Consider the following 26,880-nt stretch of genomic DNA (forward strand, 5'->3'; position numbering starts at 1 on the left):
CGGTTTGAATTTATCAATGGACTTAACAAAATGATGATTAAAACAGACAACTGAAATGACGGAATCCCTATTATAAGCATGTTTTACACGTTAAGTTAATACTGCAGAAATTGCCCTTTTACTATATGGTGTATACATGTTTATATTAAGAGTAAAAACCGTTTTCCTGGAGCAAATGCCAATGAATAACAAATCTCGTTACTATTTTCTTTACCAAACTATTTCCTAGATGCAATTATGCAATTGATAATAAATCACATTAAAATTATTACTTTTCAAGACATATTGCATGCCAGCGACAAGAATTTATATGCAAATGCAAACGAAGAGAGATATATATATATATACGTCTATGAAAATAGCTCCAAAGCATAAGCGTATCGATGCAAACCAAATAAATACAATATGTTTCCCGACGCATAGCAGATTTAACGTGACAATAATAAACAAAAGGCGGAATGGCTCTTATCAAATGTTTATAAATCCAAGATAATTCGAGAAAACTGTATGGAGGTTAAATTTAAAAACAACTACTCTAGTATTGGCTACATTATGAAAATTACGGGCAGACTATTACTTTTAAAAAGTATGTTATCATTTATAATAACCAAAAACGTTCTTATACGCCGTTAATCGAAATTTGGAGTGGTATTTCATGAGAATACCATAATAAACACGAAAGGGTAAACAAAGGTCTAACGAATAAGACTAATGGAAATTTATATTTGATTTTTTTTCTCGTTGTTCAAATTAAAGGGAATATGTCCTTGTTGGAGAAAAACGTCACAGTTGATATTGAATCTTCTCACTTACAGGGCTTACCTGAATGTCTCATTCAAAGTACTCTAAACGACCGAATTACCAAACGATACACAAAATGGAAAGTTTAAAAGCAGTTCTAGTAAATATATATATGAACGCCATCATAAATGCATTTCAAAAGAAACCCATTCATGTAAAAAGATACATGATTTGTTTCTTCTCGCCACATATCCCCCTCGAGCTCATTATGGCCTTGACCTCTTCGGAATATTTTCGCAGAATGGGATGGGTAACATTCATGATTATCGGGGTTTGCGTGCTTAAAACATATTTTTTAACATGTTTCAAAAAAAGTATTTATTGTCCCTCTAAATTATCTAAGATTGTTGTTCTAATTATTATATAAAAGCTCAATTTGTTTATGCAATAATAATCCAATACCTGGTTTGAAAGACAAGGGATTTTATAACTCATGTTATGTTTTAAACCTATACTCCAGCAATGAAACAATGACAAGAATTGGCAAGAATTCTGATTTGTGTCTTAAAAAAGATATCCATCGTAAAATTCTGGTGTAAAGATGGCAGGAAATGCCTGAAAAAGTATCATGTATAAAAATTGTCTGAGGTAATGTGGCAGAAACGTTTATTAATATTAATCAATTATTCGGAACACCTCGGCCTTAAGATGAAAGTTGTATTATTCAGTTTAAATTTATCTCCGGCAAAGTGTATTATTGCATATATATTAAAATTCCCAAGAGCAAAGTCATTAAATTTAACTGCTAAATTGTAATTACTTCGCGATATACTTGCAACGTAGTTAAATGTGAAGATTTCTGACATTGTAAACCGTCCATATATATCCAATGTAACTTTCAATGGAATATTGCCGGCTTGATCCAAATGTTAAAAATTGTTACTATAACACTAACAAAAGCTTTTGTCTTACATATTGCTCTGCATAGCATGTTATATCTTATTATTGATAATTTTAAATATGTAGATGATCTGATATACATTTGGACTTCAGGTTTTACTCTCTGACTTAAGTACATGCTATATGCCAGTTAAATTAATCATATTTGTTGTGTGTTGTTTGTGGAGCTTTTTGTTGTTCCGTGTTTGTGGATGTTTGTGTTGTTGTTTTCTATATTTGGCTTTGATTCTGTTTCATTGAACGGTGTTTGTGTTTATTCTTTCGACTTCTGGATTAGTTTCTGTAGTAGTCTATATTAGTAATGCTAATGCGACGCTGATCTGTCCTATAGTTTTTAGCCAAGAAGCCACGAATGGAAACATGACTAATAGGAAGCAGATGCAGTTCAGTAGCATACCATGTTTCAGGTACCTGGATACTAGCGTTCTTAAGTTATTGTACAAAATCGGATTTTCTGCTCAAGGTCACTAAGACCTTAATCTTAGACCAACTGACGTCAAAAAGGTGCATGTCATGTTTGAGGTCTCTAAGCCTAAGGGTTTTTCAATTATTGATAGTATTTTTAACTAAACGGTCACAAGAACCTTGATCTTTGACCCACTGACCTCAAAAACAATAGGGTTCCTATGCTGGTTATGACCAACCTGTCTACAAAGTTTTGAGGTCCCATGGCCATAGCATTCAGATATTGATCTTCAGATAAACCGACTTTCAGATTAAGGTTACCACCAACTTGACCTTAATCCAATGAACTCAAAAATTATATGTTTCATATAATGGTTATGACAATTTTACTACCATGTTTGAGGTCCATGTGCCAATGCTTATGTATTCAATGTAAATCTTATAACCACTGAAATATCTACGACTATGACCTTTCACCTATTGACCTTAAGCCTATAGAGTTTATATCATGGTCATGACCATCAGACCTAGAAAGTTAAAGGTCCCTGGGCCTAAACGTTTTTCATATATTTATCGGAAACCTATTATCAGCTGGAAGAAATCTTAAAGTCACCACGACACTGACCTTTGGCAAATTGATCTCAAATAAACAGGCTTTGTCTGGTGGTCATGACTCGCCTACAAAGAACCCTGGGCCTTAGCATTCTTCAGACATTCATCCAAAACCGTGGAGACTGATGGACGGACAGACGATCAGATTACTAAATACCACCCTTTGGAGCAAAAAAAAACACATGTGCTGTAATACTAACAAATACAAACTTAATGTTGATGATTTTAGTAATGAGTTAAGTGTGACACAAGGTTTGGATGAATAAGGGAAATTGTATACTTTTCAAGTTTATAATGGGTATTATAATAAAAGCAGGTGCATGTATGAGAAACGATATTCAAAGTAATTATAACACGTTTAATGGAGTTTATTATCACAAACAACACATACTTGTTCACACAACAATAAACATGAATTCAATGTTTTGAATAGATAACTGTTTCTTATTGACATAAATGTTAGACATATAACAGAACAGACCAGAGTAGCACATAATGTTTATACAGCATATCGATATATTCAAATCAGTATACAGTTTAAGCAATGCAACCGGGCCCGTATTATAGACGCATCTAATTTAATTTTAAATATTTATACAAAATTATCAAACAAAACTTAAAATGACATGAAATGCAAAACCCCATCGAATTAGAACTACAGGCTTGCGTTCAAGTGTTAAATGATTTGAGGCATCGAGGGTGGGAAAATCGTTTAACAGCTTTTGGATATGTTCTTCAAAGAAAAGCAGTGACATCTGAAAAATTCCTTAATTGACTATTCTTTCAAAAAAGAGAAATATATATATGTAACGTCTTAAGATTACCTTAAAGAAATATGAAATAGGCTTAAGAAAAATAACTTGAAATCTTTCCATCCAGGAATTTTGTGAATGCGATTTAGTTGTTAACACCATCTTTTCATTTCTTTGTACCTCACCAAATGCAACCGTGAAAGCGGCATTGTTGAAATAAATTGTCCATATTCAGCAAGAAATATGACATTAGCTGCGGCATTAAATGAAATTCCAGATTTCTACTTTTTTATTTAAAAGAAACACGCTTGTATGCCCAGATTCAATGTCAACTGGTGGTAACTGGGAGCAATTTCTGCGAATTCATTGCATATACAGGTTAAGACACACATGTTCAAAGATTTCCGCAACAAATTTTAATTATGTCTGAAATGTATTGCCAATTCAATTAGCATATTTTTGATTTCGATGAGTAAGAAAATGAAAATAGTTTTTAAGTGTTACCAGTGTTATCAATGTTCAATTCACGAAGATTTGCGAACTTTCATTTGCATAGTAATATTTTTTTATTACTTTCAGCTTATTGGAACATAAGTTTTTATATAACTGCTTTGCTAGGTTGATCGGATTTACGTAGAAAGTGGCATAAACTCCCCTGTCAGGTTCTGAAGAGGAGTCCTCCTGGAGTCCGGTATGGAGATGAGCCAGGGAAAAAGAACCATTCCTTCACTCAAATCCATATATAAATCATATTAATATACTGTGTATATATATATGTTATAAAGCTGTAATATTTTTGTTCGCGTACTTTAATTAAACTCCCCAGTGTGACATTTTTGCTAAAAACATGGTCTTAGCAGCACTAGATTTAAATCACCTGAATGGTATTTTATTTACAGTTTGGTTTAATTACCAGGTCTTTTGTAGAACGTTCATTCGTATAAAGTCATTAAAAACAAAACCAATTGCTCAAACAAAGTCTCGATGCTAAATCATATATTTATTATATTTTAAAACTGTCTGACTTTGTTATACAAACTTCCCGGGAAACACACACACTAATTGGTTTAAACATTTTTTTCAGAGAACATTCAAATACCATAGTATACGCACTACTTGAACTGGTTGAAGATAAACAACTTATGAGGGACCTTTCTAATTTTTCCTTTCGTAGGGAGTTCTTTACTCATCATGTTGAAGCAACCCGTTTAAAGGCAAACCCGACCGATCCTTAACAGTGAGATTGTTTGCATACATTATGTATCATGAAATACACTCGAAAAGTTACTACTTACTAATTAACTGTTAAACCACATATATTTGTAATAATTTTTATATGTCAAATATTTCATTCAGTAAATGGCGACTGGTATGATTTGGTCAATGAGTTCGTTTGAACATAAATGCATTAATACAAAACTATTGGTGAGCGTTGTTAAAATGCTTGCACTAAAACACAAGCGAATAATAAACTTTAAAGCTACACTCTCACAGATATACCATTTTTACAACTTTTTTATTTTTTGTCTTGGAAAGAGCAATTGTTTGGGTATATTTTTGCAAACCAATTATATATTATTGCTGACAAAAATATTTTCTTTCGAAAATAATGTTTTATGGCTTAAACCGTTACTAAAGGTTTAAGAAAAATGCATTTAACATCAATTTTTGAACTTAAATATAAAAATCTGCAATCTAATTTTTGTCAGCAGTCTTATATAACTGGTTTCCATATATTTTCGCAAAAATTGGCTCGTTCCAAGACAAAAAATAAAATATTTGTCAAAAAGTTCAATCTGTGTTAGTGCAGCTTTAAAATATAATCACGAAGAACTATTGTCATTGGCGGTCAAATAATTGCATACAGTAACTAACCTGCCATGTGTCATTTTCCCACATTTCAAAACTTTGCTGACATTGCGTCGTTATTGAGTTTCTAGGGTAATTCGGTCAGCTTTAGTACCGATGTTTATCCATAATTGAAACATATTGTCATTTTAAAACCTTACTTAGTAGTTATAAAGAAATTTGCTAGCGGCTGAACTGTTTCGTTTTTAGGAATATTGGAGTAGTAGTTGCGCATCTTTTAAGACCAGATATCGAGTTTAACCACAAAGCTTTCCTCCTTTCTGCTATTCGCCAGTGTGACAATGTTTGCCTATACTGACAACTGGAATTGTTCTATTGGTATTGTTTAAATGACGCTGTAAGCCCTGAACACAGCAGTTATTATAGCAGTGTTTGCAAGTGGTGACCATACTATTTCGATGGGTTCATAGTCAGGTAAGACGTTCATTTTTGCTTTAAAATTGTTTGATATCGCCGCGTTTTTGTTTTTGTTTATAAAAGTTGACATTAAAGTACAGACTGAATACGTTTTTTATACAATATATATATTATATAGTTGTTTGTACTAACAAGTTAAAAAGTTGTTTTTTTAAACAGAGACTAGCATAGCCTATATTTGGTTCCACAATTATAAGAACTAGATTTCAAGTCTTTCATCACGTTTTTATTAGGAAGCTTGGTAAATTTGCAAAATGGCATAAATGAAAATATTTATGAATTTTATTATGCAAATAGTTAACGTTTATGAGAAAGACAACACCTTTAATTGCTTACGTAAAGCAGATCAAAAGGAAGAAACAAACATTTTTTTCACAGCCGAAATTTAATACATAGTTTGCATTTACACCTTGTTTCGTAACCAATTCCCTATTTCATGACAGTGTGACTTAGGTATACATGTGGAAAGCTCAACTGTTCCCTTAACAAGTTATATTAACAGTACACTCTCAATATTTTTCACAGGCATTATGTTTAAGAAACATGCCCACTAAGTATATTGGATATTGTGTGATACCATTCTTATATGATCTGAGTATGCCCGAGTTCTTTACATCGTTGATTGGTCATTGATGTGCAAATCACTGATTATTCGCACGCTCACGATCCGGTGATAGTTTCAAACGGATTTATTTGAAATAATTTGCATATCACTGATGATTTCTATTTGCAATTAAAACAGGAAGTCGTTTTGCACGAGTCCTAGCATTCATTATTTGCTTTGATTTAATGGAATGTGTTCCTATGTTGCACATGTATAAATAGGGTATAAATGATACGGGCACCTTTGTTAACACACAATAACGCATCAAATTTCTTTAATTTATATCTTTTAAATATTGTTTGAAACAAGACATATTGTGGGTAAAAAAAGGTTTTGAACGGTTTAAAACCTTATACACCATAAGAAGTAATGAGTTTGTACAAAATCTACTTTGCGAAATATACAAGCAGTAATGAAATATAAGTCATGCCAATATGACAAAATATATACTGAAAGTATAAAATAGTTAAGTTTTAACTTATAAACATTACCTTTCAAAATTCGTTACTTACACAAGAATTCGTTACTTACCGGTTGTGTCCTCAAGATGTCTAGGCTTGTTATGAATTAGGAGATCACGCAGACAGTCCGAAATGATATTTTTACATCAAATTGATAATTACAAAAAGAATTTGATATTGTGTGGAGACTTTTGCATAATTATTTTGTTTTTATCATTATTTGTGTTGCACGCACAAGTATTTTTATTCGAGATATTTACATACATTCCCGCTTTATACGCCTTCTATATTTGCAGAAGATTACTCAGCTTTATAACATTCGCCCAGACAAAGTTTATACAAATGTTATAGTTTTTAGTGAACTGCCAAAATATAACAACGTCTAGGCAATACAGATAAAACGTAATTTTCCCATATCGTGGCCTGCAGCGGATCGTACAGCCTTGTTCAAAGAAAAAAATTTAAGACGAATGTGATTGATACACTTTTAATCCTGATTTGGTCAATACCTAATTTGATTAAAGATAGCTGTCCATGTTTGCCGGAACTAAGTGTATGGGTTTTGAATGCTTGCCGGAATTGCCCCATCATTCTGACTACAATGAAGCTAAACAGTGTATACCCAAGGTTATGTGTTTTAGAAAAAATACATACTCATGGAATCATGACGCAAAAAACAGTTGAACACCAGTTGTGTAATAATTAAACAGGAGTATAAGGACGATGTAGTTGTCATGATTCGAGAACATAATAGCATAATGAAATTCCTTTATAATTCAGATAAATCAATACAAGAACATACCCTGATCAAAATGTCTGCTTTCAAAATATCCAAAGACAAGATATTATTGGAAAAAGTACAATACAAACAAACAGATTATCCCTACAAAGAACGGTTATTTATATCACAATTGACAGTTGTTTGTAAATACGTCAATATTAGATTGTTTACTTGACACTATCAATGTATATGGATATGATAGTGCTACTAAAAATGATCGGTTCCAACCGGTAACAGCTATAAACTCTATGTAAAATAACAGTAAGCCTTATGAGAGCTAATATCAACTTCAATTACAACTGCAGCGAAAATTCACGCAAATATTCGGATAATAAAAATTACGTGACGGTCAGTAAATGCATCATCAGCATTGAAATGCTTAAATTTGAAACTGAACCACCCGATACCAAGATCTCAGGGGACACCCGTAGCGTATTATATGTATACGACTTCTTTCACTTCATCAATCGTCCAATACAATTACAGAAAAAAAGCATTTAAAATTTAAATGTTAATTTTTCACAATGTTGAACAACTCAAATAAAGTCTTTTAAAGCGCTAACCATTAACATGAGGTCATAGAAATAGATGTAACATCCACTTAGCTAAACATATAGCACATATTCGTGAATAGTATATATATGCAGTACGCATGCAGTTGAAGAAACTAAACCGTTTTTGCTGGACAATTCCTGCTTCTTATCTGCACGTACACAGTTTTAAACGTACCATATTTTGTATAAAAATATATATGATAAGAAGCGATCGATATAATACTTGTAACCGAAAATCATTCAGATTCAAAATTCTTCAATTTTAAATTGTAAATTTAGGACATTTGTATTTTACAGAAAACAAGCAAGTGTCAACTGATCACTAAGCCACAGGATATGTATGACATTAAATACTAGTCTGTTAATGCGTTTTCTTTCAATTTATTATATTAATATTCTTTTACGAAAAGCCCATGCAAAAGAGTTTGTAAAAAGGAAAATACGAAAAAAAAGTCTCAGTCTCAGTCTCAACTCATTTTATCACTTAACCTCAAAAGTTTGTCAAAATCTTATTTGGTGTTGCCATTTTTAACAGCGCCCTCTCTCACAAAATATGTTGATTTAAGTTGATATTTATCGATATGTATCGCATGTATAAAGAAATGGTATACATCTTTGCATGCAAATTCTATGGCTGATGGCAACATGTTTTGATTGAAACTAACGCAGAAAATATAATAAATAATTAACTGGAGTTAAACAAAACAGCAAACATGGAAATACTCATTCACCAAGCGGGGAAAATGCAAATAAAGCAGCATTGTTTCCTTGTTTACAACAATGTAATATAAAAAGCTATTCATGTTTTATTCACGTTGTTAGCCGCGCGTTCAGTCTGTTATCAATCAAATGTCAAGAATGCTTACAAATCTCATCCTTCGCTTCCTACTGATTGTTTAGCATTGAATGAATTTGTTAAACAAGGAAGTCTATATGTTAAGAATTATCCATCATGCTTATATTTCTACTAAGATATTCAGAGCGATTTTCTAATATAATACAAATGTTCGATTTTCAAAAAGATAATCGGCACCAATTGTTTTTAGGTGACGTTGATTGTTGTTACATAGATAATTATCTAAATTCAGATGTGGTTTACCCATTCGAGAGTAGCTTATACCATGTAAACAGGCAGTTCTATCTATTTGTGTGTTGGTTTGCATACCACTCTTTTAAATTAAACATATGCATTATTATTCACTTGTGATATGCCATGAGTGCGAGTCTCTAAAGCAGAAGAGCATTATAACAGACATATATATTTACAAGATCCATAAACTCACTAAACTCAACTTTACTCATTTGGCCATATAGTCCCATTCCGACCAATCTTAATAGACTTCCAGATTGGAATAGAGCTTTGATTGGCAAGAAAATACATACCCATACCGCTATGAACTGTCAAGTTACCGAATAGTTGTAATATTGGGCAAAAGCGTCGTGATGAAGAGTACTTTGTTCATTTTAATTAAAGCTACTGATTTCATTATTCTCAACGTGTTTGAAAAGAAGATTCAAATACATTATAATTTCTGAATTTAGCTTCATTAAGTAAAACTACAGTAGACAATGCCATGATCGATTTGTACTCATCATTATTTCGATGAGGTTATAAAACCATTACCTAGTGGATTGAGATTCCAGTTGATCAGTTCAGAGAAGCATCGAACAAAATATTGAAAAAAGATTTGTACAAGGCATGCAGTACCGCAATACATTTCGCCAGGCTCGATGAAATAGTCCAAGGGAACATAAAAAAATAAAAAAGATAAATGACATCGATGCAAACAAATGCCATGCCTGTACATGAGCTTCGTAGTCGAAATCGTCGTCATCCAAACATGTCCTTCCTAGGCATGCCATTCATGGGCAAGGGCTTTGCAATTTGAGACGTCGACTTCCGAACATGCCATTGATGCGAACGGGCTTTACAATCCGAGACGTCGACATCCGGACTCGCGATGCTTTACAGCCTCATACGACGACAGCCAAACATGCCATTGCTTGTAAGGGACGAAGTCCAATACCTAGACACGCACACTTACCATTCCTAGGCAAGGGGATTCGACGTCCAATACCTAGACATCCACATATGCCATTCCCGGGCAAGGGCTTTGCAGTCTAATACGTCGACAACCAGTATCGGACAGTAAAACCCTTGCTTGGGTTTCGGCGATTTTTACTACCGATTTAAGATTGAACAACGACTACGTCCATCGATTTGTGGATCGAATATTTCATCATCAAAATTCAATTAGCCTGCAGGATGGGTTCACAAGATTAAAAAGCCGACATTATAAAGCCTATTTCGGGTGGACAAAATATATAATGACTGCGCAGTACATGACAATCTGTGAACACTATTATACCCATTCAGTCGTATACCGATACTTCTTTGACATGGGCTAATATCAGGACATTTAAAAGATTTACAAAGAAAAAGGACAAAGAAAATGAAGCAGCACAAAGACAGACGTGTGTTTATGTTTGGCTCGCCGGCAACTCTTGCAGCGGGTGAGGGATAACTTAATTGCAAAAAGGCATTTATTTCTGTAAAGTCACCTTTAATATATTTTTCTCTTACACAGTGCCACTCTGATCTAAATATCCAGTAAATCAAATGATCAGTGAATTTTGTTACAATTATAACTGGTGCAAAGTGAGAGATAATGTTTATGTGGATCTATGATTTGGCTATACAAAGTTGTGATTGAGCGCCTACCTTGAAAGGGAAACAGATGAAGAACAACCGAAATCGAACTGTACAATTACGGCAGCGAAACATGCTAACTATTTCAATCATCCTTAAACGCAAAAGAGTACGAATGCGTACCAAACGTGAGTGCTAAACATCAATCATTATATCAGCGTTTTGTCAATCATTATGCTCATTGCAATTCTAGAGCAATGTTTAACAAGATATGGAAGTTTATGAATAACGTCCAATAGGCCGTTCCTTCTGTGTAGAATAAAACTAAAACTAAAATACCTCAAATTATATTATAAAAAATGCATACTGCTATCACTATTCAGAAATAGCATTCCAATTGGCTTATTTTCCTTAGAGCGATGTACGCCAAATTGTTCAAATTACCTCACGTTTATTGTTTAAATAAACAATAAATGACAAATACAACTCGATATAATAAACATACAATTGAGGAAAACAGTATTGAAGCCGGGTTCGCAAAATGATCTTCTGATATGTATACAGGGAAACGTTAATCTGTATAATAATTATATTGATAAGGGGGTTGGCAAATGGACGCCACGACAAGAACATAATAAAACATCTGTGTTCCTGAAAACCGAGTGTTTATCAATTGATAAAATATAAAGCACATTAAAAAAACTTTCTTCGAAAAGCATAATATCCGGAAAGGATTTATCTGTCTGATAAGAACATGACGACGCACCAACAAACTAATATGTATAAGTATAATTGCCTGATATTATTCCGGTTTCCATAAACTTATTACTTTCTCCTGAGTTCAATTTATGGTTTTCAAAAATCCCGTAGAAATTGTAATTGATTCTGTAAAGGTGACCACTCTAGGAGCTAAGAATTCTTTCAGATTGCAACCTAATGAATGTTCGGCTTTTTGTGGCTTCCTTAGTGGGGATTATATCACCAACCCATCCAAAACGCTACTCGACATTTATGGTCTCCATTTAAGCATCCGATTTAAACAGCTTTTGTCGTTAAAGGCGTTTATTCATTGAGTTAAGAAGCTATTGGGCAGACAGACAGACGGACGGACGGACGGGCGGACGGACGGACAGACATACAAACATACAGACATACAGTTTATATACCCGACATTGTACAAGAACAAGTACAAGGAGACAATCATGTTGTCATTGCGACCGAAAGTAGCATCAACGCCACACGCATGTAAGTCAAATTGAAGTATTAGTCATAACGTTTATTTGAATTTCTTCTGATATCATATAAGCATCAGATAATGAAGAAACAGATGGCCATGTTTTAGACATCGATGATAAGTGTGCTTTTCGTAGCTAGATGACAATATCGTATAGCACAATAGAAAAATTATGCAAGCAAAAATACATCAATTTTGAAACAACCATTTAAACCATTTAACCACAAGGCATGAAATTAATGTTCAAACAGAAAAATTCAAGTTGCATGATGCCAGTTTCCCGGCTAACTGACCGTCTTAAATAAATATTAAAGATTCTATAGCTTCCATCAATGTCGATGTTAAATATTTACTGTTTGAGACGTTTTAATGACAGTCATATGTAAATGTTTGGGGTTCGATAGCTTTCATCAATGTCGATGTCAAACATACTATTTTGGAGACCTATTTTAACCATATTTAGGACAGAAAATGAATGGAGCCTATTTTACAGAGGATTTAAACGTTGCGCTCAAACACCAGTTTAACTTACAGGCACGTAACTATTCTCTCTTGTAAAGCAATGGCATCGGTTATATTAATTAATAGACCAAACTACGAAATGCACAACATGCGAGACACTATTTTCCCCATTGATCGATAGCCATTTGCAGCTAAACTCAATATTTTATGCGTTTATTCAATAGGTGAAAACTGGATTTGTTCATAAATGTGTTTTCTATGGAACCCGTGTCTTTTTCACTACATTCAAATGGCATTGCTGTAAATTGATTACATCTGAAATATAGTCATATGCAATGTTAGTCATATGATAAATACATCTCTTTTCAATAACATAATGTCATTATGATAACGATAATGATTTTCCCTTCACAGCTTTATCTCTTAATCTAGATATCTGTTATCACCGCATTTTGTTGGTATAATTGTAGTGTTACACATAGAGACGTATAATCAGATCTATCACAAGTAGTGACGGTTAAACGTGCTACAACAAGCTAAGAAACAAACAATGTACGGGAATGTGTGCGATTGTTACCCCTAGCTGCGATCCTATATTCGGTCGATGTGTTCTGGCACTACTTTAACCCCCTATGTGTAAGAACGTGCCTAGGCAATTCGACAGATCTAAGCGGAAGTACGAAACTCGAAAGTATCGAGTACATTGAATATCCAAAAACAAAACATCATTTGTCTATGACAGTAATTCGGTCAGTTGGAACTTTTTTGATAAATCAATGTTCAAAACATAGACCGTTAATAAACCTGGATAAATATGAACAGTTTTGGCCTTGTGAGCTGTATAAAATCATCGTTTTCTTACCCCCCTATGTGTTAGAATTGGAGCCTTTATCAGAGGATGATTAGTTGAAACGATCTTATTATGAAAATTCTACATTCCTTTCAACACTCAAGTTCAACAATTAAAGCATGATATTTTTTTAAATGTTAATAGATTAAATTATTAATAACAAAAAAAAAAATATTCTTATGTATTGTATTTTAGATACAAAAACAACATTTCAAGCCAATGAAATCGCCTATCGTTTAAAATTAACAGAAAAGACGTCATAATTCGGTTCAATGCATGTTGAAATCAGTCAGATATAACATATTATGTAAATTCTTGATGACTAAGATGAGCTCTTTTGATTCGCTCGCTCAGTCTTTCTTGATAATTAAGATTTAAAATCAATATGATGTTACTATTACTAAACTTTCCTACTTCATATTTGGTACTTTTATCGCATAGTATAGACTACGTTTTCCTTTACTAACATCTTAAATAGTGGGCATCGAGCACGACATTTGTTCTTTGTGTGTAACTAAATGTTACCGCTGGATAGCTGCCGATATTAACGTTCCCCTAGTGACACTCAATATACTTAACCGACCAACTATACGGATGAATGTCCACAGATGCATGGCGGATCACAATAAGCTACATATCACCATTATCTGACAAAAGCGCAAACTAACCAATTAGAAATTAATTGTTTAGCTTGATTCAACAAAACATTATGTAAATTGAGTTTGAATATTTTGTGTTATTCATAGAAGTCTATTAAACTTCTTGAGTTCATCAAAATATGCTTGAAAATATGAAGAAACCTTAAATACGCTACATAGCACTTCGAAACATTTCACTTCACTCATGAACTCGATTGCTTGAAGCATTGGTAAACATAAAAAAATATAAAATAAAGCAGTCGATGATGTAGAATTATCAAGACTACGTCGCCATAGATACACATTAAAAGTGAATATTTACAAATAAAGTGAGAAGAGAAAAGAGAAATCCATTTATAAAGAAAAATCAAGGCCTCTAATATTACCATTTGATACACTCTTCTTCATTGCACGACAATATTAAATTTAGTAATTGCCCCCGAAAATGTTTATCATAAAGATATATTTATGGTTATGATTAACGTTTTTGTCCATGCAGTATACTAGAAGGATCAGTCAAAGTTTGAATGAAATGCAATGCGTAAAATGGAAGCACTCAACATACGGTTTCTAGCATGATACGAGAACAGAAAACAATAGTAGCGTGATATGGACTGTTCAATCCGAATGATATAACACAATAATAAATATTTACTGCAGCTTTCTGGCTGGTTGCCTTTTTAATAGTTCAGTTTTACAACAATATTCATTCAAAGATTATTAACGTGATATGATTGTGACCTATATTTCAGACCATGGTGTATCGTGCTGACAACAAAAATGATCGTAAACAGAGGATTTGGTGCTTCAATTAGCAAGAGAACAGTCCTTTGGGAGAATATTCCACGGAAAAGAGACACGGAAAGTTCATAACATGTCTTTCGCCCGTATTGACTTAGTTTCACACGTTATTCCCATCAACATATTCCTTGTTCTGAACAATGTATCGGTTTTGATGTAAATTAATTACTGGGAAACATGAAGTTCTGAGTCGGCAATAATGTCACATTACAATTCATTTACAACGTGCTAATACTTCTTTTTAGGTGAAAGGCCACGGATTTACAACCCGTAATACGGTGTTTCATGTCAACATTGTACGCAATATTCCATAGTTTGGAATGCTTAGATTATGTATACACTAATGGTAGAACTGTCAAACAAATGGGCCTTATATTACAGTTTCATCTAGCTTATGCCAATTATTGGCAATCATGAAGTCAGCTTAGTTGTTGCCCTATAAGTGGTTACTTAAATGTCATAGGAAAGGCCTGGATTCTGCATACCACATATACAATCAAACGCTAATATAGCCAGGAATTATGACTGAACAAGAGCAAAGAAACAGAGTTGTATTTCTCGGCGCTGGCGGTGTCGGGAAAAGCTCCATTTTGAAAAGGTTTCTGTTCAACACCTACAGTGATACTTACCTCGAAACAGTTGAAGACTTGTATGCTAGGGAATACACTATTCAAGGTGCGGAAGTAATAGTGGATTTTCTGGACACGGCAGGAAAGTTGGTATTTCCGGCAATGAGGCGCCTTTCGATTACAACAGCCCATGCCTTCATACTAGTATATTCGGTAACTAGGCCTGAGACTTTTGAAGAGGTCAAACGATTGTGGGAAGAGATCAAGGAAGCTAGAAGTAATTATGAAGACTTGCCGTGTGTTGTTGTTGGTAACAAAGTTGACCTTGAGGACAACAGGCAAGTGGAAAAATTCGACGCTTTAAATTGGGTGTATAACGATGAAAACTGTGGGGCGTTCGTGGAGGTCTCTGCTAAGAACGGTGAATGCATTTTAGACGTCTTCAAACTACTGATGGAGAAAGCAAAGAACCCAAGAGCAAAGATAAATGAACCTTTTATGCCGCGCAGATTGAGTGAACATTCCCTGGAGGTGCAATCCCAGGCAGAGGTCAGTGCCGATAAAACTAGTGAAAATGGAAGCAAATTTAGTCGAAGCAGAAGTCTTATTCGCCGAGGAAGTAAGCCAAAGACTCGAAAGTCTCACGCCCGTTCGCAGCACCGACAGGACTGTGTTATTTCATAGACATTTTTGATTGTGTAGCTCTTGAGTAATGAACGACGAAAACTAAATATTGTCTTCTAGCGGTTTTGACACTACATGCAATGTGATTTAATAAAGTGGTACGTAATCAATTGGATGCTTTTATCAGCATTTCTGTGAAACTTGTTTTCGTTTTAAAGAAATGCAACAGTCAACTAGTTAGAAATCAAATCAGATTATAAAAATACGCTCAATGCTGTCATATAACGAAGGGGAGTTTTTATCCTAATTTTCATATTCATGACCTTGAATGCTTGAAAATTTGCTTTTGAATGATATCATTTTAAAGACGAAAAGCAAATGCTCGAGCATTAATTCGACGTTATATAATTTATTGAATATATTTTCAAAATGTATTACTTTTTAATAAGAAATCCATGATAAATAAAACACAAAAAGTTCAATAATTAATGAATTAAAAATCCATATACATTCCACAATCGAATCAAACTTTCTCTTCCTGTGAATTTGATTGCATCTGGTGTAAGATTATGAAAAATATTTCAAATAGTTTATACAGTAAATAGCGACCAGTGAAATTTGGTCAATGTATCCATGCAATGCTCAATTTAAGTTGTGTCGTGCATTAATTTTGTTTAAACTGTAACATAAAGTCATTTATCTAATCTAAATCTAATCATTTATTGACGAATGTTTATCAAACATTTGGACTGAACAAAATAGTTCATAACATCATAAAACAAAACCATAAAGAACGTTTTTGTCAAGCCGTCATAGGAGTGCCATTCTACGTCATCGACGATTAAAACTATGCGTGACGGGAATCCCATGGAAACCTTGGTAGAAAAGGGACATTAAATTAATGGGGTATGTCGAATGATAGCTTAATATTCTAAAAATTCTCCGAAAGTGAGAATAAAAAAAGCAGAAATATATTGATTTCAGTGCAAGATTGTATTTTAAGCTCTCGTGATCATACACATGCTATACGTATTTGTTGGTTCGCCTCTCGTAAAAGTATGTTTTTCTATAATTCTCGTGAAACAAACTTGATTTAATACTGAAGTCCACAAATGTCCTGTATAGCATCTAATATTTAATCATTGGTAAATGATCGATTCATATCTGTATATATGTTGATTCCGTGTAAAAAAATTCTAACTACCATCAAATCTAGCATAAGTGTTATTGGGTTTACAAAATTGAGCATTGGTTATAGTAAAGAATTCGTATTTCGTGTTTTTGTGTAACGGTATAACTGCTCTATATATAAGTTGATATGGCTCAAGAAGCCAAACTTTACAATCTGAGATTTTTAGTTCACCAGAGCACGAAGTGCTCAAGGTGAGCTATTGTGATCGGTCTTTGTCTGGCGTCCGTCCGTCAGTCCGTCCGTCCGTGCGTCCGTCCGTCAGTCAGTCAGTCAGTCCGTCCGTCAACAATTGCTTAAAAAACTTCTCCTCTGAAACTACCTGGACAAGTTCAATGAAACTTCACAGGAAGCTTCCTTGGGTGACCATCTACAACAATTCAACAAGGGATTACGATTGATCAACAACAACAACAACAACAAAATGGCCGACTTCCTGTTTTTCTTAAAAAACATCTCCTCTGAAACTACCTCTCCAAATTCAATGCAACTTTATAGGAAGCTTTATTGTGTGGCCCTCTACAAAAATGCAACAAGAAGTCACGATTGATCAATAACAACAACAAAAACAAAATGGCTGACTTTTTTGCTATAAAAACATCTTCTCTGAAACTACCGCTCCAAATTCAATGAAACTTTACAGAAAGCTTTCTTGGGTGACCCTTTGCAAAAATACAACAAGGGGTTGATCAACAACAACAACAATTACAGCAACAACAACAAAATGGCCAACTTCCTATTTTGCTTAAAAAACACATCTCCTCTAAAACTACCAGTCCAAACTCAATTAAACTTTACAGAAAGCTTCCTTAAGTGACCCTGTACAAAAATACACCAAAGGCCATGATTGATCAACAACAACAACAACAACAACAACAAAAAGGCCAAAATGTTAAAATATGATAGTTATGTACAGTTTATTCTTGAAACAAGGGCAGCAAGTCTTGCTATTTTGTCTCCCTTTTTGTTGGAGATTCCACTACTTTTATTTTTAGTAACAAGGGAATACATTTTAAATTTTATTAAGTCTTCAACATAGTCACTTAAAGTAATAATTGTTCATTTTTTAAGTTCATAGATTCAAATAATTAGTATACACTTTATTCTTTAGAAGAAATTTCATTTTTACTTAATAATACATTTTTCAGACTTTTTCATTGAACTTCATGTAGATTATTCTAAGCTACGATCTTATCTTCTGTGTGGATAGTGAATAAGCCTTAATGCATTTTATTTTTTTTGTTTGTTTTGAACATGTGAAGGAAGGTGTTGTTGACATAGACGGAAAAAGCAATGCTATTAGTGGAAGGTTCTGAATGTGTTCTAATATTTGATCATTAGAGTTTAAGGCAGTTTATTGATTTTATTGGATGGTGCACTGTTTCTAGTTTGTGTATCTATACTAAAAGTTCTTTCAGTGTGCAGGTAATTTAACATAGTTTTGTCAATGTGCAGGCAATTGAACGAAGTGCAGTCAATTATCAAGTCCTGTCAGTGTGCAGGAAACTGAACAAAATCCTGTCAGTGTGCAGATATGAGAATTAATTCTGCCAGTGTGCAGTCAATCATCAAGTCCTGTCAGTGTGCAGGCAACTGAATGAAATCCTGTCAGTGTGCAGTCAATCACCAAGTCCTGCCAGTGTGCAGGAAACTGTGACAAGTCCAGTCAGTGTGAGGGCAACTTTGATAAGTCCTGTCAGTGATTATCCTGGCAACATGTGGTCAGTATGTTTTTCAATATTCTTTGAGAACAAATATCAAGCTGTATTGAATACAAAGGTTAAACTCTTTTACTCAGGTGAGCGATTTAGGGCCAATATGGCCCTCTTGTTAAAATTCATGGCCGTGTGTTCTCGAACAAAGTACCCATAAAATAAGATCAAGGGCTTATATAATACATTTAAAAGAACTCACCAAATTATAAACGTTGCCACAATTGCTAACGGCTATTTCACGTTCTTCTAAATATAATAGTGTTTAATTTAAACTTCTTTAACCTGATTTCTTTTCTGATCATGAACTTGAAGATATAAAGCTTAAAATCATACATTATAATATGTTCTCTCCTTTTGCACATAGTTTCAAATACATTTTAGTCAAATGCAACCACACATTTACTACTAATGATCTTGGCTTAAGTTTATGGGGTTCTTAAGTTAATTAAGAAAGTCGGTACCTCGTGTTGCAATCAATCGGTTGCTTGTCTAGTGATATGTAACAATGTTCGTGCTTTAGTTTTATCTAGTACATGATTGTTATTGGCTTTGCTATTTGCATCTGTATTACGTTTATGTAATTTTAATAAACGTATACATTCGCCTTAGCCTTGTTTTTAGTGTTATAAATCTCGTGAAGTCGATAATGACGTTAAACGAACACATTGGCATATGATGCCTTCGTTATTTTCAATGAGTGACTCAGTATGACTGTCGTCCGATGGTTAAACGACGTACATGTAATGATTCAAGCGCTACTGAATACAAATGTTTGTAATGCAAACTGCAGGAACATGCCCTGGGGACAAAAGCGATGACTCTGTCAAAGAGCACATGATTCATGACCTACAAATTAACAACGGCAACGTGAAACCAAACGGTTATTCACATTAAATATTAATATGAACAGCTACAGAAACAAGCTCAGTAGCCATTTTTTTTAAACATAAACCCCGTTTAATAGCACAGGGTAAACGCGTTAGCATCACAAACCAGAAACATGGAACAACAGCATAAAACTCCACAAACAACACAGTACATAAAAATTATATACTATATAAAACTAGGTGTGTTATCAAAGATTGTTAGTTACCGCCTTGGAATGGTCAGTAAAATGTAAATTTACTGGGGGATTTAACCAGTTGGTGTACATAACCTCACTCTTATCCCAACCAAAATCTAAATCTAAATACAAATATCAAAGAAAGCTTTCCGTGTTTACCGGCACTAACTGTCTGAGTCTCCAAGGCTTAGGCAAATCCCCCGATTAAACTGACTACAATCTAGGAAGTGGACGCTTCTGGTTATAAGTGTTTTATAATGTAGTCAAAAGCATGCATAACAGGTTAACGCCAGTATTGTTTTGATCTATTTATTAGACTAGAGAACATAATTGATAGCTTGCTAACTATGGAATTCGAGAAAATAAATACATTCCTGAACTCCCTTATTAAAAACATACGACAGGAAGGTGCAGGAATATTTGCAGGAAATCAAAAATACTTTCAAAAGACACAAAGATAATATGTGTAAAAATTAGGACAAACAAAAACAAAAAGGACATTTTATCATGTATGTTATTTTTTTACAAAAAAAATGAAGCTTAAATCAACAGACATGGATAGAAAAAGAAAAAGTTACAACTTAATAAAATTAAATTATTTTAAAGCACAACGGTTGCAGGTGTTTTCAGCGAATGAATCTAGTATTATCTAATTTGACTTATAACTATATGGGCATGTCATCTGCGTTGCTAAAGACTGTGGGGGAATCTTTCAGTCTAAAAATGATTTAAAGGCAAGGAAACGTAAGCAACTATTTTGGTAATTCCTGAACAGTCAATATCAACGAAATGATCGAAATAGAATCAACCGATGCTTAAACATCAGGTATAATTTCTACACATCACATGTTTTATTGATACTTTGATTCAATATCAATTTTCCTTATTATAAAAACGTTTAATTTTGATGAATTGGATTTTTTCACAATGGCGGACCTAGCATACTCTTAGAAAACGTTCTAGCACAGATCTTACACATACACCTTTTTAAATGTACATGTTTTAGACAGTTGAAGACATTTGATCAGCCCTCCTTTTATATGTCGAAAAACACTCTTTAAAGTTACATCATGAATAATATGAATATATAAATATAATAATTATAAATTTGATACCGTATAAAACTTATGTTTGAAAATCATACACTCATTTAAAAATATTCACCTTGGTATTTGGTTTCAAAGAGTATTGTAGTCATTTGATATTTGACGAAGACGTTTCAGGCAATTATTAAAGAAACGGAATATTTATGGCATTTAACGTGGTATACTTTTGCAATTGTATACGTGGCTCAGGTGTTCTTGTTTAAATTTTATCATAATAAAGGACGTAAACATGTCTAGTAGCTTATTTTCGTGATCAATAAATCCGAACAAATCGTGTGCGTTTAAAGAAAAGATGCGACAAGCCCTAGGTACTACATATTTATATTATTTTATAGTTTTAAGAAAATGCAACCTTATAGGTTGGGTGCAACGCGCAACCTGTATCACACGGAGTTAAGTGTATCTTAAATACATGTTTATATACGGAATAAGAATCGTACACTATATCAACATTTTATGCGGTTTGTTTTGCCAGTTTTAAATACTTCAATTCAATTTCGAAAACATCCAAAACAGGACCGAAATATTCATTTCATAATCTTTTAGATTTAAATGCAATTTATAAACCAGCTTGCGCCTGACGGAACAAAAAACAACAACAAAAACATATCAATAATTAACCGAAACTAAACAAAATAATGAAATACGATTGTTTTTCATGCTTTTGAGAAACACAAATAAATCAGTGATGGTTCGCTTTTTTAATAATGTAATTTAAGTGATATAAAGCTACCTATGTTGTATTTACGTTGTTATCTCACAGTTCCTCCAATGAGAATTATTAACAATCAGCGTCTCCGTGCTAATAATTTCACAAAATTATACAGAGCGGTTTTCGTATGTAAATAACAATGAACACACTTTATCAAGTTGAATAATTATATACCACAGTCATGGTGACGATAAAATACATACACAGTACGCACATCATTGATCAAATATACATTTACCGTTATCAATGAGTTAATTTAAGTTAAAACATGTTACTGTACTACATTCGATAAAACATCATATACAAGCTCTACAATCTTCACATAATCGGGGATTGCGCATGTTATAAGAAGAACTGTATTTTAACTTATGTTGCTATATGTTCTGTACACAGTGTATTGATTTGTCTTGTGCAAATCGGTCAATTCATTATAGAATACATTTTTGTTATCCGTCACCAGCAGATGTTTTTTCGCACACGTTTTAAATATGAATTCCGGAAAGTATTAAGCTATTAAATGAGAACATCAAGTTAGAAAGAAGTGTGTTTTGTATAATTGTCTGATATTTATTCGATTTTAGTAAACCTATTACCAATTGATGGAACACAATTTATGATGTTCTTGTTTTCGGAGATCACAGTACAAAATTGTTTTTCAGTCTGTCGAGTTGACCAATCGAAGAGCTAAGACGTTAAATCAACTAATTTGCCGGCATATTGTGGCTTCCTGAGTATTGATTATACCGAATGTATTGCCCGTCTTTATAAAAGATATATAGGTTTCCTTTTCAGACGTAACGTGTATTTATACGTTCAAGATGCATTCTAGGTCATAAGTGGTATCTCTGTAAAAAATGAGAAAAGGAGTACAATTTATATGCAGATAGTGCATCAAATGAACGCATTGTAATCGTTGGTAAGTTAAATGCAGTATAGACTATAGGGGCGGAAGTAAGTTGATGTCACCGATCACATGTTCAGGGAAATACAGAGAAAAGATAAGAAGTGGATAACTTACCAAGTGATTTAAATACCTCTGAAATAGACGCCATGCATTGAAATATATGTTCAAGATATTTGTTACAAAAAGAAAATATTATTGAGTCATTGAATATCTAAAACTGATCAATATTGACAATTAGCACTCAAACGAAACTCTATTAGGCAAATTCAGGTCGCATGCTGACATGTAAGTTTCTGTTTAATGACAGTTGCGTTTTAGCTCTAGTGCTTCAAAAAATGTTGGTGTTAAAATATACTATTCGTGACCGATTTTATAAATTAGAAGGACTGAAAATATATCTATGTAATGCTAGCATAGGAAAAAAGTGCATTAAGTTTTTGTGATCAACCACCAGCTTGATTTACAGGTACGGAAATTGTCTCTAATTTAAAAGCAACTACATCAGTTATATAACTTAGTAGACCATAATTGAATGCACAACATGCGAGAAACTAATTTGTGCCATCGGTCGATATTCATTTGTAGCTAAACCAAGAAAACATGATTCAATATGTGATGCGTTCAATCTACAGGTGATTGCTGGCTCTTAAAAGGATTTTTATGGAGCGCGTCTGTATTTTCATTATGTTCACACTTCCATGGCTTGAGTGTGAATACAGTTACTGTAGAGACGCTTTTAACATATGCTTTCTTATTTTATTATAGTCTCGTCAATACAAACATAAAGCAATTCCAAGATAAAAACGGTTAGAAAAAGTATTGCCACTTAAAGTGAGTTATAAAAGACTACTATAAAGTAATACAGAATCTGATTATTTTTTTATCTGTAGTATATACATATACACAATGTATAAAATCAGAAATTAAAAAAGTGCTGTATTCCCTGTGGATTCCTTTATAATGTGTTAAATATTGGATTTTATCTAATTTAGTACTTATATGCGATATAAATTACTTCTTTTTTAAATAAACACAACCATTATTTTAGAAGAATTTCAGAAGATATATGTTTATGTGAATATAAAGTTTAAAGAAGTTATTTGTACTATTGAATGTAACCACTACATCTATAATGGCAAAAACTTAAATATAAAAAAAGTTTTAAGAATCACATAAATTGTCTATTTAACTTCTTTCATATCTAAAAGTAAATAGTACTCTCTATCATCAATTCTGTGTTCACATATATAAAGTATTAAATCTAAGTTGATAATTTTAAAACAGGTTCTGGCAGTTACTTTTACTATACCATGGTTTCATCACTTATTGAATTAAAGATAGTATCTTATTCATTTGCTGCGGAAATAGTACCTGTTTTAAGGCCCGGTAGACACTAAAATAATACATGATCAACTGTGTCAACAGTTATATTACAAATAAGCCATTTTCTTGACTTTTCTGGAATACGTTCATAGCTGCCCGTCTTAAAGGGCCACATTCAGACGCTATATACGTTAGCCTCTGTTTCAGCGGAATGCAAATTGTTAAACAATTTTCTATATTTCATACTGAAATTTTAAAAGTCTATAATTATGTTTTGAGTTTGTTTCTACCAACTCCAGAAAAAAAACATAAATACAATGCATACTATTTATTCATTCATGTATAAAAAATAACAAAGAGTTTCTCAAAACTCCTATTACAATATGTCTTATATGACATATTTGTACAAGCAAATGACAGATCATTTAAATTGAGTTCTATCATTTTCTTGACAAATGTATAGTACTTGTCAATTTTAACATTACCACTTCACACTTTACACCAATATCTAAATATTTTGTAATTAACTCCATTCTCTTTCATTTTCACAAATCTATAATACTGTTGCCCAACTGACCTCCATTGTTTTACACGTGCGGCTTGCCAGAATAGTTCCCCATACAATGCTTTATTTGGTGTATATGTACCAACACCCAGAAAGAACCACACCGTTGTGTGATATGTTCATATGAGTTTAACATGAATACATGGCATTTTTTCACTATTTTAATCCGCATATCAAAAAAATCTCTCCTTAGTTGTTAATTAACCATATGCATCCTTTATTCGTAGTAACAGACAGCGGGGGCTTTCAAATGAAAACGTTCGTGCACAACAGCACTGTAAGGGATGGATACGTGAAAGGGGGTGAGGGTTCTCCCTTCCATTTAAGATATGTGTAACTGTACAAGATGTGTTCTGGCACTAACATACCCCATTGCTCAAGAATAGTTCCAAGTTGTTGAAGTCATGTTTTTTTCATAATGACCGACGAAATAGTATCAAACGACCAAAGAACCGTTCACTCTCGTCTACAATAAACTTGCATCTTTGCTTACAATAACATATTATGGTACCGTCATAGTTATTGTGGTGGCCGTCGTTGTTATCTTAATTTTGCCTATCGACGTATGTACACCCGTCATAAATACTCTGCATGAAATTCCGCAATTCGTGCTATAGTGGTCTACAGTATTGCTCTTATTGTCAATAATGGTGCGCCCATTGGCGCTTTTACTGCACTTATCGCCAAACCGTGTGCGCCCGCAGACGTTGATATTGCCTCGTCACCAATTATCGAGTTACTTTAAGCCCGTTTGGATTCTAAGCCAAAAGCAACAGCAGGTTATACGAGGAAAAACCTTACTGAAGGAGCGATGCAAATAGATCAAGAGTGATAAGATGTTACATACTGTTCTCACTATGTTGCTTAAGCACTTAAATCCTAATGATGATCTGTTGGACAAGCGTTTCAAATCAGACCTAAATATTGTACATTTTATATCTGCTTAAGAATTCCTTAAAGTGTCCAAAAGGCAATTCTTGTAAATTTCGTGATAATTCATTTTTGTAAATAAGCAGCTTTTAAATAAACGTCCGTCGACATCAATGAAACTTCCGTAAAAGCCAATCAAGAGTGTATACATCTTGGTCAAGAGAGCTATTGAACGCCAACTTTTAGAATAACATGTAACCCTTCACACAAATATAAATTAACCAATGCAAATCCAGGACGAATGTCGCATGCTGATTTATTATTCCGATAAAGATGAAATATCACTTGTGTTGAAATATAAACAATTTTTGAAATATTAACAAACAGGTGTTATTTGTATAGCAAAAAGGTTACATATGAAATATGTTTTCATAAATATTCAAACTTATATGTATGAATATGCATGTAAAATTTGTGCGACCAATTTATACATCACTAGTCATATCAAAGTGCAGCACAATGTCTTGAGAGTGGTAGTCTTTTAATATAAAGCGCAACATTAGCTTCAGGCCTCACACTATAAATCACAAAGCATAAACTAACATATGACGATCCATTTAAAACATATGTTTTATATATATATACTTGCAATGCTAGCTGCCTTACCGTTAGTAACAAAAATCTCTTTTTCAAACACATCATTGCAACTGTAGCCTGTCTGTATTTGTATAGTAACCAGATCGTGCTACCAAGTGTCCCCTATTTGAAAAGCGAAACTGCTAAAGAGAAAGAAGAAATCAAGAAATGCCAACAAGGTCTTCTTATAAAGTTGTGGTCCCTCTTAAAAGACTCGAAACACGTGCTATTCTGCGTTCAGATCAACGGATAATGCCAAATAGTGTGACATTTTCACAAACAAAGAGTACCCTTGACGAGTATTTGTATGCTAATAAGAAGTATATAGCTATCCCTTTGGGCCCCAAAGTACAATAGTGCCATTTTAAACCGGAGAAACACTAAACAAAAACAACTTACTGCCAGATTAATAGCTAAACATTTGATATACAGTGGCAGAGAAATGGCATCCATATTTTCAGACTTCTGTAATATATTGCAAAAGTTTTCATCGTTTAAAAGATATACGATGTACATACTTAATTGAGTAATACATTTTATTAAAAAATAAATATGCATTAGACTTTCCTGATCTGTTCAACTTAAACGACACTGACATTATTGATTAATTGGATCTACAAAAACAATGCCCAAATAGTTGGGCAAGTTTAAGTTAATCAAATCGACATTATCGTAAGGTTTTTACTGCCTACACGAGAAACGTTCGGTCACTCAAACATTTGTCGATATTCTATAATAAAGGTATACCTGTTTAACTACTGAACGAAATGTATAAAATACGGATGATATGCATGTATGTACGGAAACTCAGCC

The 26,880-nt window shown here is 33.4% G+C and overlaps 1 protein-coding gene across 1 annotated transcript; it reads left to right on the forward strand.

Annotated features, from left to right (window-relative positions):
• Nucleotides 1-5,618: 5,618 nt before the first annotated feature.
• LOC128246626 (GTP-binding protein Di-Ras2-like) lies at nucleotides 5,619-16,177 on the forward strand. Its single transcript, XM_052964929.1, has 2 exons — nucleotides 5,619-5,753; nucleotides 14,743-16,177. The coding sequence occupies exon 2, from the start codon at nucleotides 15,313-15,315 to the stop codon at nucleotides 16,042-16,044; it is 732 nt and encodes a 243-aa protein (XP_052820889.1). The 5' UTR covers nucleotides 5,619-5,753; nucleotides 14,743-15,312; the 3' UTR covers nucleotides 16,045-16,177.
• Nucleotides 16,178-26,880: the final 10,703 nt, after the last annotated feature.

Source organism: Mya arenaria, chromosome 2, assembly GCF_026914265.1.
Source record: "Mya arenaria isolate MELC-2E11 chromosome 2, ASM2691426v1".
Taxonomy (NCBI): Eukaryota; Metazoa; Mollusca; class Bivalvia; order Myida; family Myidae; genus Mya; species Mya arenaria.